General features: G+C 41.2%; 1 protein-coding gene across 2 annotated transcripts in view; it reads right to left on the bottom strand.

Annotated features, from left to right (window-relative positions):
- The window catches only part of runx2b (RUNX family transcription factor 2b), a 38,325-nt gene extending 25,356 nt beyond the window's left edge, over window positions 1-12,969 (bottom strand). For both annotated transcript variants that reach the window (XM_040125333.1, XM_040125332.1), the window contains exon 1: window positions 12,912-12,969. In XM_040125333.1, the coding sequence (XP_039981267.1) occupies window positions 12,912-12,969 (58 nt within the window). The remainder of the gene's footprint in view (window positions 1-12,911) is intronic.
- Window positions 12,970-13,181: the final 212 nt, after the last annotated feature.

Raw genomic sequence — 13,181 nt, 5'->3', positions numbered from 1 at the left:
GTGGTGCATTTTTCAAGACACTTAATTATAGCTTTCTAGAGAAGGGCTGTGACGAGGCCCAGGCTTTTTCAGCTCTAACTGGATGTTTCCATGTTTGGCAGGCCACCAGCCAACCAGCTTGTCAGCGAACCAATCAGCAAGCCCACCAGGCCAGGCAGCAAACTCGCCAAATAACCGTCCACTAGTCAGTCAACCAAACCAACCAAGAGAACAGACGTGCAGCTGCAAATCTACCCTGCAGGTCAGTTGGATTGAGTTCGGTTGTTAGCCAGCCAACTGGGCATGTCAATTAGTGAACCAGCCATTAAGCTGAGGATGACGATAGGCAGAAACTTTACTCCTCGTGACCTCATTGACACAACCTCACCAACATCCACATGCACACAGTGATCCCAGATCACAGCTAAGCCCTTTATGACTGTTTGTCACCGAACCTGTGACATCACCATGAACTGTTAGGATGAGGACGGCACGTAATGTGGTGTGTCTGTGTGTGTGTCCCAGAGCAACCATTTCCACAGATGCTTGTCCAAGTTTTGTATTAGACTTTGAGAGACCTGGAGTGGCTGTGCCTATAGAGTTTAATGTATTTATGTTGCAGTATTGAGAAATACAGAAAAAGAGTTTGTCTGATATTTCACTCTGTTCCTGAAATGGCAGAGAGCAGCATGGAAAGAGATGGAGACATGGAGGGGGCGGCTGCTCACTGCTTGTGGCAGGAGGGTAGAGAGGGAGGGAGGGAGAGAGGAGGGGTATAAAGACAATTTCCTCTCTGCTCTTATTCCTTTGACTGTCTGCCGCCTACCGCCTTCATGGAGGTCCCTAATTGAGATCACTTGTACTTAAAAATAGGAACAAAAAAGGAACTTCTGTGGGCTGAGAGATGGAGAGGAGAAAATAAAGCAGTAATATGTGATGAAGGCTGCCATTAAAGAGTCCCAATGATAGATCTGAGTGACTGGGGCAGAGAGCTGAGTACTCTTTCTGTGTCTGCGAGGGAGCCTTCAGATGTTGACGTGTCATACACCACCTGCTGTCATAGCCCTAAAAATGTGCATGCGTAAGAGAGTATTTGTAGATTGTGTGTGTGTGTGTGTGTGTGTGTGTGTGTGTGTGTGTGTGTGTGTGTGTGTGTGTGTGTGTGTGTGTGTGTGTGTGTGTGTGTGTGTGTGTGTGTTTGTGTTTGTGTGTGTGTTGGTGGGTGGTTGTGTGACTCTTTGATGCGGAAGGGTGACAGCGCCTGGGGCTGTGGCCCAAAACATGCCAAAAAGGGGGAGTTCAATTTTTCCACTTTTTTTTGCAACTGTGTGTGTATTTTATAGTTTTTCTTTACATAGCTGCAACAAAATATCTTTACAGTATTAGGCATATTTGGCTGCCCCAGTCTGTGCAGCCTTTGTGTCATTAGCTATGCTATTATTGGTCCTTCACTTTAATTTAAGCCTTCCACCATTCAAACCCTCCCTGGAGCAGCCTTTCCCAGACTTGGTCCCAGTGTCCCTAAGGCGTGCTGGTTTTCCCTTCAAAACATCTATCACTCAATCAGGTCTGATTGTGCTATTAATCAAACAATGATCCCCTTCCTTGGAGACTAGTTTGAAGGATTGGCTTGAAGGAAACACAGCTTATCCAAGAGTGGTACCGGACCACGGCTGGGAACAGGAACCCTGTAAAGAGCGTTTTTCTTGGACTGAGACCCTCTGTAGGTGCTAAAGACAATACAGACACTTGGGCTAGGCCAACATTCCACTTTACACTTTTCCCTTCCTCTGTGTATTTCACTGGTCTACTTCCCCTCTGCAAACTAGCCGGCTAGTATCAAAATATTTATAGTACATCTGCAAGACATGCTGTTCTCATGTATCCAGGACCGTTAAGCCCTGTGTTCATTATGTGAGGTAAAACTAATACCAGATTTATAGGGGGAGATTTCGCTCTGTTCTGCCTGTCCGTGTAGTAGAATTGAGAATGATTTATGTGAGGTAAGGAGGCACAGGCGAGATAGATAGAGTGACTACACTGCGAGAGGCGAACAGGCAGCGGCCCAGACTAGCACTCGCAGGGGGGCTATCGGCTGTCACTCGACCGTTTCCACTGCTTCTGTTTCGAGACTGGAGGAAGGTAAGGAAGGACGGGCAGCGGCTGGAGACAGGGAGGGAAAGGAAGGAGACAGGAGGTGAGGATATATGTATGTATATGCATGGAGACAGGGTGGAGGAATGTCCAGGTGCACTGGGTCCAAATCGATGTAAGGGGCTGTAGAGGAGGACCAGATGGAGGGAAAAAAAGTCTGTCATGGATGCTCAATTGCACACAGACATAAACATTTAACCAAAGACAGAGTAAACCCATGCCTGGAAATATACCATATACATTTATTTCTTGGAGCATTTAAAAGAATTAAATATAATATCTGTTTTGGTTGGCCATCTTCACAGAATGGGTATCATGAAGGGCTTTTACTAAAAGTAAGTGAGCCGCTTTCGAAAAGTTTGCATTATGGCTCCATTTCTGGGAGGTAATCAACATCAAAACTGTAGTGAGTCAAGTGAATATGTCCAGCATAAAGACAACAGCCAATCAGATAAACAGGAAAGTGAATAACAGTACTGGGCAGGCACCGCAAGCAGCCACAGTACTGGGAGTGCATCAACTCAACTTCCGAGGGTTTGGATCTTGCTCTCTTTTTCTTTCTCCTGATCTCTTCCTGATCATAGTCCAGCTCGGAGCCACTCCAAAACACTGAGCCTTAACTCTGCAACCTGGAGCCATACATACTGGATCGAATTCCAAACCATTCAGACGTCAAAATGGCCCAGGAAGCCTTGGCTTGTGAAAATCTTGAGAGGCCTTTCATGTAGCATCTGATGCTTCGTGTACTGAATGAGTTAACAAATTCAGTTGAGAGTGTCACGGCTTATGCAGCTCACTCAGAGATGGGCCTTTGCCTGAAACCTTTTGCCTAAAGCCTATAATTACACTGTGCCTATTAGGCTACTGGTCAGAAATGACTCACAACAAAGTGGGGGTGTAGAGGGGGAGAAAAGAGACGGATGGATGGAGTTCACTTTCATAGCTTCCAGCCTGAGATGTCCTCAGAAAATATCAATTCCAGTCATCTTTGGAGGAAGGTTCAATGAAAGAAAACATCATGAAAGTTGAGGGAAAATATGATTTCACAGAGGATAAATGACTATTGTCTGATTATGTGACCTATGACCCTGTATTTTCCACAACTTGCTGGTTATTCCGGGACAGGGCCTTTCATGTCATGTTTGCTCTTCCCCTAACTGAGACCCGGATGACGCCAGCTTTATAGTGCCTAAATTGAGTCCTGAGCAGGGAGACTCAACAACTGCTGGGTCCCACGATGAACATCAATTACGTTGTGAAACGCAGTCCTTCAAATACAATCTATTATGTGGTGTTGCATTATGGCAAAGTTGAGAATTTGAAAGTCACACACTTAAAAAAATACTTTCTGGCAATGGGGTTGCTGGGATGTGGTCTGGGGCTGACAATTAAATTGTCCGCTTGGAATATACTGTCACTCTGGAAGCATGAGATTTATTTCTAATAATTTTCACGAGAACTGATCATCTTAAATGTTTTAACTGGATTTTATGGCGTCATAGATCACTCCGATATGTTCTTGCGTCCCTCAAGAGACTGTAAACTGTTCCCAGTAGTTGCAAAACTCATTTACAGACAATTAAAGAATCTCTAAACAATCCAACCTCTTCTCGCTGAACTAGTGTTGAAAACGTCTTACACCAAATTAGTCTCTTTTAGCAACTTTCCTGCAAAAGAGGCAAGTGTATTACGTCTTACAAGCCACAAAGCATTATCACGTAATTCTCTAAGCAAAGCAGCTCCTACCTATAAAAAACCTTAAAAATCATAAAACAGGTATATAGGGTTAAAAGCTATAAACATTAAACCTGTGTTTACATTGCAAGGGATTCTTTTTCATCAGTAATCGCCTCACACCGTGAGCCTGATGATTGGGTAATATTTATGATGGGCCCTTAGGGTGTGCTTCCCTCTTAGTCTCTCTTATGTCTATAAAATCTTTTACCCTTGGCTCAACTGCAGTGCAGACAAGGTCCCATTAGAACCTGATTGTATATACGCTTTTTAACTATGCCTCTATAGTCGCTTTAATGTGCACAGGTCATGTGAATATGTGCGCATATACATGTGCAGTGAGTGTGTATGTACTGTATGTATGTGTGTGTGTAGCAGTAAAGGGGCTGGCTCTCAGACTTTGGTTAACCAGACTATAATTTGGAGGCCCAGTGAAGACTCCCAGTACCCTCTCACTGTTTGTTTACCAGACAGACCAACTCTACTGTTTCTGCTGCATCTGCAGGGTCCTTCAGGAAAAGGGTGTGTGTATCTGTCCAGCTGTGTGTGCATGAGTATGTGTGTGTAGGTGTAATCAGGTCATAGGTCAGAGGTAAAGGTCATAGGTAAAGTTAAATTTGTCTGTGAACATTATAAAGACAATTTTGCCTATAAATTTCCTCCAATTAGCATATTTTCTAAAGTGTTTTGTTTTTTAAGGAACCAGTGTTTCCATTTAAGCTAAAGAACACGGACATCCCTCTTTCCCTTATTTTTTCTCACGCATCTCTAAGCAACAGTAAATCAAGGCTATAATATACACAGCCCACCCTTCCTACCCTGAAATGGTAGCTTTGACATAAATAAGACAACAAAAAGAGCCCAGCTTCACAAAAAAATACCCTTATATTAAGAAGTGTTTGTCAGCAAAAAATGACTGCTATTTTTGTTTGTGCCGAGTGTAGTTCCCCCGAGACTAAACTGCTTGCTTTCTGTCCCGACTGGGCTTTTTTTTTTCACCAATTCTCCTCCCAAGCAGGAATAAAAAGAAAACAATGCAATTCAAAAGACCGGAGCTCCCAGTCTGTCATTTAGCTGTAACTTTGAATTGTCTTTGCTCTGTGTGAGCTGTTTTCTTTCACACAAACACAGAGTTGTTGCAGCATCCTAAAATTCCATCACGAGAGATGAAGAAAGACAGGGGAGGAGAGGAACTTTCAAAATCACTCTAATAAAATATTCCTGCTCCTCTGGGATCCTCCTTTGCTCATTCAGCATCAGGAGAAGTGAAGTGGAAAAGGCCTGTTTTTGGTCTCCATCCAAAAAGGAGAAAGAGAGAAAAGAGAGAGACCTATTTCCTTTGGGGAAAGACAGAAAATAGAATGAACAGCGCAACAGTTGACGGAAAACTTTTAACTGCAACAACAAAATGAACTACAGACGACTGTAAGAGGGCAGCTGTCTGGGTGAGTGACAGGATTCAACTCCAGACTGAAAGCCTGCTCCAGTGAGGATCAGACATTATGTATGTATGTAGACTTCGATCACGCAGAGCTGCTTGTCGGAACAGATTGGATTGAATATGTGTAAACTGGAATGCCTCAGGAATCAACATAAAACACAACAGCTACAAGTTCTCAAAAGATGCCTACTCCAGTCACAGGAAAGAGCTTTAAAACAACCTGAAATGTAATGTTGGGGATTTTGCAGTTTTTTAACATTGCTGTACAAGCATAAATTGTTCAAAACTTTACTTTTTTTAACAGCAAGAGTCATCCAGGCTTCTGGAAATTTTCAAAGGTGTTAGACAGAAAACCTAAATGGTATAACTTTATATTAACCCATTATTTAGTGTTCATAAGTATTATATACATACTTAATGAATGTTTTTTAACACACTTGTTGTAGTTGTAAATGGACATTTTTAAGTATTTTTAATGTACTTGCCACCAGCTATTACTCCTCCTGCGTAGCATTCTTAATAGATAATGAAAATGATTAACAATGGAATATAACACAATTGTGAGTATTTAAAATATGTCTTTATATGAAATACTTATGTATGTTTTATGTATATTTATTGATTATCTTTATTATATTTATCAATGAAGTACTTGCTTTTGGCTTCCCGATCAGTGAACTGCACAGTGTTCTTGGGCCCCGTTGTACTTGCATTAAAGTATAGTTCCTATTACATTTATTGATTAAGTGTTCATTTATTTATAAATATTTCTCCTTCACTGTCCATCACATGATAGTTTAAAACCTGCCTGTAAATCCTTTCTACGTGTTTTCAGTTAATAGTTAATAAATACTTTATAATTCACTGTAATCCAATATTTTTAACTATAATTACAACTATGCTGTACTGCGTTATTGATCATACATTAACTGTTTTTACACCAGTTGGAGATTCTTAAGAAAAGTTATAATTGTTGTAGTTGATATAAGTCTCCTTATATATGCTTATACCTACACTACAGCATGTTAAAAACTATTTATTAAGCGTTTATATACTGCTTATAAATGTAAAATAGGGGGGTTAATGTAAAGTGTTACCACATAACCCATAACGTCTTTCAGTTCTTAGTCTGAATCATCTGCATGCTTGTTTCCCTGTCTCTTTCTTTCTTTCTTTCTGTCTTTTTTCTTTTTCTTTCTGTCAATCTCTGGAGGCCACTTTACAAATGAGATCTACCATTTCAAGCTTCCCTCCTCTCCCCAGAGACTTGCCAATATCAGCTACACACACTATTCAAAGTTCAAAGACTAGCATCCCACTACACACACCTACACACACTCTCCTGGCCCCTTTTGTATCTCTGGGGCATATTTAATTTCAGTTGTCAGGGCACACATTTGAATATGTTTCTATGCGCTCATGTGTGTGTGCTGCAGGTGGTATGGTCCTGGTGACTCTGATTATTGTGGTGACCAACGCATCGCCGCCCCATCAATTTTGTCATCACCCTTGTCCTGAAAGCGTGGGTGGGATGGGAAGGATGAAGGGAAATCATAAAGGGAAGGAAATGGCGGAAGGAAAGGTAAGAACGGAGAAGAAGAGGGTAGATGATGGTAAATGGCCACCCCCGCAGTGCCATATGGGAGGTGGTTGGAAAGAATCAGTCTTGTGTTTCTCTTACTGGGATGCCTCATGAGCGCGAACCGATGCTCCCTTTTGTATCATCTCTTCCTCTTTCTCACTTACTCTTTACTATTTTTCTTCTTTATGTTTCTTTCATATTCTCTAATTTTCTCACATTTGACCTCACTCTCACATGAAAGAATAAGCACGCAACCTCTCTCTTCCACACACACTCACACACACACAGGCTTTCAGAGTTGTCAGACCACCATAAAAGGCTTGTGTGGGCGTTGCCGAGTGGGTGGGCATTCTGATTTTCAGGTGTATTTGATCTGCTGTGTTCACACATCAGTGCTGGCAGGGGGCCCACTGTGTGGGCAGGTAATTTGAGCAAATTAGGAGATGGGGCATGTGTGTTATTAATGGCACCCCATACCCTTCACTGCATGTCCACCTATTGTTCCCTCCTCTGCACACACCTTTCTTTTCTTCCGCTCCAAGTCCCTCTTAAGGCACAGTGTATGGAAAGCATACACACTTCGATACATACACGGTGGACATGAGACAGGGGCGACAGGAGAGGGGATTGGTTCCAGGTGCCAGTTTGAGTGAGAGCATTAATCAAGCAGACAGATCTTTCTCTCACACACACCCTTAGTGCGTGCAAGCACACACACACACACACACACACACACACACACACACACACACACACACACACACACACACACACACACACACACACACACAAACACAGAGAGAGAGAGAGAGAGAGAGAGTACTGTACATCTATACACTCATTACATTACTAGGTTTACATACTAACGACAAACCCCACCGTCAGTATTCCATGACATGGCATATACCAAACTCCCATTCAAAAATACAAAATGTTTTTTAAATTTGTGGAGAGTGATAAACAATTATAACTTGAGAGAAAGTGAGTGCTTATACCAACGTCTGAAGACAAGTTGTAACAAGGTGTACTCATCCCCTCAGACATCTCCACTGATCTGCTGCCAAGCTATTGATCACAGTCAAAGCTTGGTGTAGCTCTTTGATGCGTCTTTACTCATCTTGTTTCACCTTCTCCTTGAAAAATAAGCCAAATCTAACCCTTCTAAGTTTATACTCCTGCACGTTATGTGTTACCTCAGTTAAATAATCAGTATTGCTTCAAAAATATGGCTGACATGTCCAACACATGCTGCTCTTTTCATGACCTGCTGGTAAGTAGGTTTATATATTTGGGAGTCCGGGCTGAGTCAGAGGGGATACTGCATTCCTTTAAGATTAAACTAACAAGGGGAAAAACCTTCCCTTTTCTCCAGCACAGGGCAGAACAGGTAAGGCCTTGTGTAGGTGCTATGCCCGTGCTCTCACTCACATCGTTACAGGCTGAACCCAAACATCCAGGAGGCTCAACACTCCATATTTCCCCCGTTATAGAAACATGGAGTGTGGAAGCGAAGCTGCCTCGGCCGTTTTGCAGGTCAGCGAGGGAACGCTAAACAATGCTGTTCAGGTTTCCTGTGGTTTTAGTTTGCTGTATCAACTTTGCTTAAAGCCATCTCCTGATTTAAACAACTAAAATAAAACCTGAATGCTTGAATGGAAGAGAGAAAAGACAGGGCATAAAACAGAGAGAGCAGAGTGAAAGAGGTATATGAATCTGGGTTATAATACTGGTGTTCTGTTTCATTAGGGTGAACCGGTTCCAAAATAGACCAATTTTCAAAGTGTTAGGTAGTTACTTCCTCTCTGAGGGCTTATATCGGATAACGGTAATTTTCCCAGCATGATGCAATTGAAATGGATGAAGGGCTGCATGATCTTGTTAAGTGTGAAAATAGTACAGCACTGCATTAAAAGCTTCACTAGCTAATGCAATGGCATTAAGCTACCTGGTAATCATGGTGCATTCAAAAATTATAGCTATGCATAACATGAGTTTACAGAGCTATCCAAAAAATACACACTAATTTGAAATGTATTCTAAGGAAACACTGCAAAGACATCAAACATTTGCATTGATTTATGAGAAAATGAGCTTAGTTAAAAAGCAGAGATACTAGCCTTCAGCGTTCACCAAATAGTTTTTATCGCTCCCTCGTGAACATTGCGTTTTGAGTCTTTTATCAAAACTTTAAACTGGCACAAACCCTACAGTAAGCACAGTCAATTGGCAAGTTGCCTTATCATAACAGTGTAATTAGCCCCACAGCTACCGAATATGAGGATAAAACAAGAGATAATACACGGTGCCTTTTGAGTATTTACATTCAACTCTCTGTTTGTTGTTGCAGTCTGTTTCAATTACTCCTCACTGCTTAATTTGGAAGGAGGAGAAGCAGATATTGTACATGAATCAGTAGTTCAGAAACAACATAGTTTGCCAGTTGACACTAGATTAAAAATGCCCCACAGTCAGGGTTTCTCTTGTTCTCTGAAAATGCTAAACTCATTTTCTTCGATTCACTGATTGAATTTGCATTTATTTTTACCACCATTTCAGATGTAATGGATAAGAACATGCACCAAGACCACGTCAATGTCTTTACAGACTCAAAGAAAAACACACAGAACTTTCTCCACAACGTTCACATCTTCACCTGTGGGAAAGACTTATTTCAGGCCATTAAAATCACAGGTTAAAGTGTTCCCATGCTACTCTCATTTAGACCGTAATAACTGCCTCCAGCCTATTTAGGGCCATAATCAACCCACCATTCAGTCTCACTACATTGGAGTGAAAATACAGACCAATTAATCTATCTTTGATTAAACACTGATACATTAACACTCTGCACCTCCCTGATTACCCTCAGGAATTATGTAGACTAATGTGAACTTCCAGCACTAATAAGTCCTAATAGCTGGTACAGCTCACAAACACACACAGCACCATTTTACTCCATCAATATGACCCTGCTGGGATTAAATAACGCATTTGCCTCAGAGGTACAATTAAGCATTGCTAAATAGAGTTCCTTTGAGCCCGGAGTTAAGGGAAGACTCTTCTCTGCACAGTAGCAGCCAGTGAAGTGCTCAGATTTTTCCCCCTGGCTTTTTCAAATTACCTATTGATGAGAGGGCTTCATGTCTCTCCCTGGCTGGGGAGGGGGGGGGTGTCTGGTTCACTTTTAAGATGTCTCCAAAAAGCAGGCCTGTGGTTAGATCTAAGGCAACACTTATGCAACAGAAGCTGCCTTTCTCAAATACATATATGCTTTCCCTGCAAATTATCTGAGATTTTCTTGGGGAAAGTTTTCCGCCTGGAGTTTTCAGATATTTACCCACATTGACCCGCTTTTCTTTTGATCGTTTTGATTTGGGTCTGTCTGTGTAAGCACTTTTGCTCTACTGTGACTGCACAACTTTACTGAATGATAATTGCTCCCATGACTTAATTGTCTATATGTAATTAAGTTTGTAATAGAGAAAATAGGCACTTTAATGGTCCCCAGAGAGGCATGGTGGTTGAGTGGGTGCCACACATGTTGAAGATTAGTCTGCCCTCCCCATCTCATCTGCCAGTATGAGGAGTTATAAAAAATGTATTTGAGGCAGTTAAATGAAAATTGCTTGATGTAAATGCCAAGACAAATTTTAATGAGCCCCCTTTTCTCATTTTGGAATATTTGCCCCCTTCCTCAAGTCGGCTCAATTTATCGCCTGGATTGTGCACTCAGCTCGAAATTAAAAATGTCCTTAAATACAAATCTAGAGACAGGATTGAGTAATGTGGCTTTCTAACTAACAAAACAATATTTTGTAACTTGTATCCTCCGCAAACTGGCTGATGCTGGACAAAATGATCCAGGAGAAACATACCAACAGGAGAACTTGAAGAAAATATATAAAGTCAACAAAAAAGGCAAGACTTGAGCTTAGTTATAGCATGTTTTTGTCCACTAAATAGATTTAAATTCAAGATCAAGATTAAGAGATATAAATATGCGGTATGTAATAAAATCTAACCTCTGTGTTAAATCGTTCATTCAATTTATCCCTATTTCAGCTTAATGAACACTCAAAATCTAACTGAACTTCACTGAAAATCAGAGCCCTTTTTTTGTCTGATCACAACAAAAATATTTAAGATGCCATTCCAAATTTTTACCAATCCTGATACAGTAGAGCACACTACGTTTATTTAATTTAAATTAGAAATACAACAGAAAGCTCTGGTGGTCTTGCAAAATCACACTGCGGTGTCAAGGGGACTTTTTGTGGTTGCACTGATAGATTTACTACCCAGATGTTCACAAACAGGAGCAACATCAATGGGCCATAGCACAATATCAATCAACAATATTTAATACAGAAATTGATCAGTGACTATCTTCTTTTGAGTCTCTCCATATGAACATCTGCACACATCTACTCCTCTCTCTCTCCCTCTCTGCCCCTACTGCTTTCAATTTCCTTCTGCGCTGCTCCTCTCCTCTCCTGCGCTCCGACCCCAGAGACACACCGAGAGGTCAGGGGGTTAACATGGTAATAGGTGGTGGAGATTGGAAGAAGACGCTCACTCTCTCCCGGTTTTCAGAGCGTATTAGGAGCCACCCTGCTTCTGTGTGGAGCAGGAGCCCAGAACAGCTGTGTCTGACCACGGAGCGACTTCTTAAAAACATCTTTTAAACATTTGATTTGGACAGGGGAGCAGAGGCTATGGACCGGAGCGAAGAGAGAGAGAGGGGGTCTATTAAACTCAGCCTGTCTTCTTGTGTCGCACGGGAGTGGAAATGTTTGTTTAAATTTGAAAATTCTTCTGGTCAACCTAAAACATCATTTATTTTGCTGATGAAATTAGATTGTGTAAGGAAGTTGTCACAATACAATACAGCAAAACCAAAACAGTGGCCGCAAACTGGAGCATGCAAGTTGGCCTTCACAGGTAATTGAAAATCATAAAGTTGACACTACTACTGTTCACAGGTCTTGAATCTATTGTCGTCTTATTTCCTATAGATCCACTAGGAGCCAAGGGGGATGTTGATTATAGGATTAGACAAATAAAGAATAAATAAATATGAAGAATAAATTACACTAAAAAGTGCAATTGTACAATTCTTTGAAAATATGAATTTTTTATTGGAAGAAAATATGTTTCAGGAGGGTTTTCGTTACATCTACATATAAATTAGATCATAGATTATAATCCAAAAAAAAATTATACATTCTTATTTTAGTAATTTGCAGAACAGCAAGTCAGGATAAAGTGATTGTTATGAGTTCAAATTCATTATTACAGTGCTTGAATCTGAAATCATAATATGGAAGTCGACATGGAGCAACTTCTTGTTAAATGTAGATTTATATTAAATGCTCCCTGGAGGATGTGGAAAAGGACACTGATTCATTAATGACAGCAGTGCGACGGAACAATATCAGGAAGCGGTTACAGACCTTTCTTGGCAAACTAATCAATACTTCTTTCCTGCGCCCAACACACACAATCCAGTAATCCCCACATCTTGTTCCAATGCTCAACTGTAAACTCTCTTGCGCAGTGTCTGTTTACGTTTGTCAAAAATATCACCCATGCTTTTGTTTTTGGTTCCGCAATGGCATCGCTTTGTAAATCTAAGGGTATATTGCACAAACATGTCATCTCTCTCTTTCAGAAATATTTATAAACATCACGTACAGTAAATACTGGAATCTCTAAGTGCGGAGAGGTTCGTTTTTTTTGTTTTTTTGTATTTGTGCACCACAAAAAGCCATGATGGTAGCTGGGTCTTTCTTCCACCACAAAAGCTTGGACCTTGATTGCAAAGTCCTCAGTGACCTCAGCTGATCCCTTTCACTGATGTGGACCCAAATCCTTCAATCAGATCCAACAGATCTTTACCCCCTTAACCCAAACCCCTTCATTCCTCTATCCAAACCTCAACACCTAACCCCAAGTCCTCCCAATGACCTAAGCCCCTAACACAACTCCAGACACAACAGAGACCAGCGAAGCAGTACTCACCCCAGAAGAAGTTTTGTTGACATGGTGTCACTGTGCTGAAAAGGCTGTTAGATGCCATAGCTGCCTCTGGCTGCAGCAAGCCCCACTTTTGTTCCTCTGTGGTTTCCGTGACCCTTGACACGTCCTAAACCAAGAGCACGCAGCATGTCATGACGAAAAAAAATGGAAAAGCCATCCACAAGACATGTTTTTACGTATCAACTATTTGGATGACCACAAGTAACAACCCGGTCTGGTTTTATAGAGAAAAAAAAATTGCAGAGGCAAATA

Source organism: Xiphias gladius, chromosome 4, assembly GCF_016859285.1.
Source record: "Xiphias gladius isolate SHS-SW01 ecotype Sanya breed wild chromosome 4, ASM1685928v1, whole genome shotgun sequence".
NCBI lineage: Eukaryota > Metazoa > Chordata > Actinopteri > Istiophoriformes > Xiphiidae > Xiphias > Xiphias gladius.
This window is presented reverse-complemented; position numbering and strand designations above follow the sequence as displayed.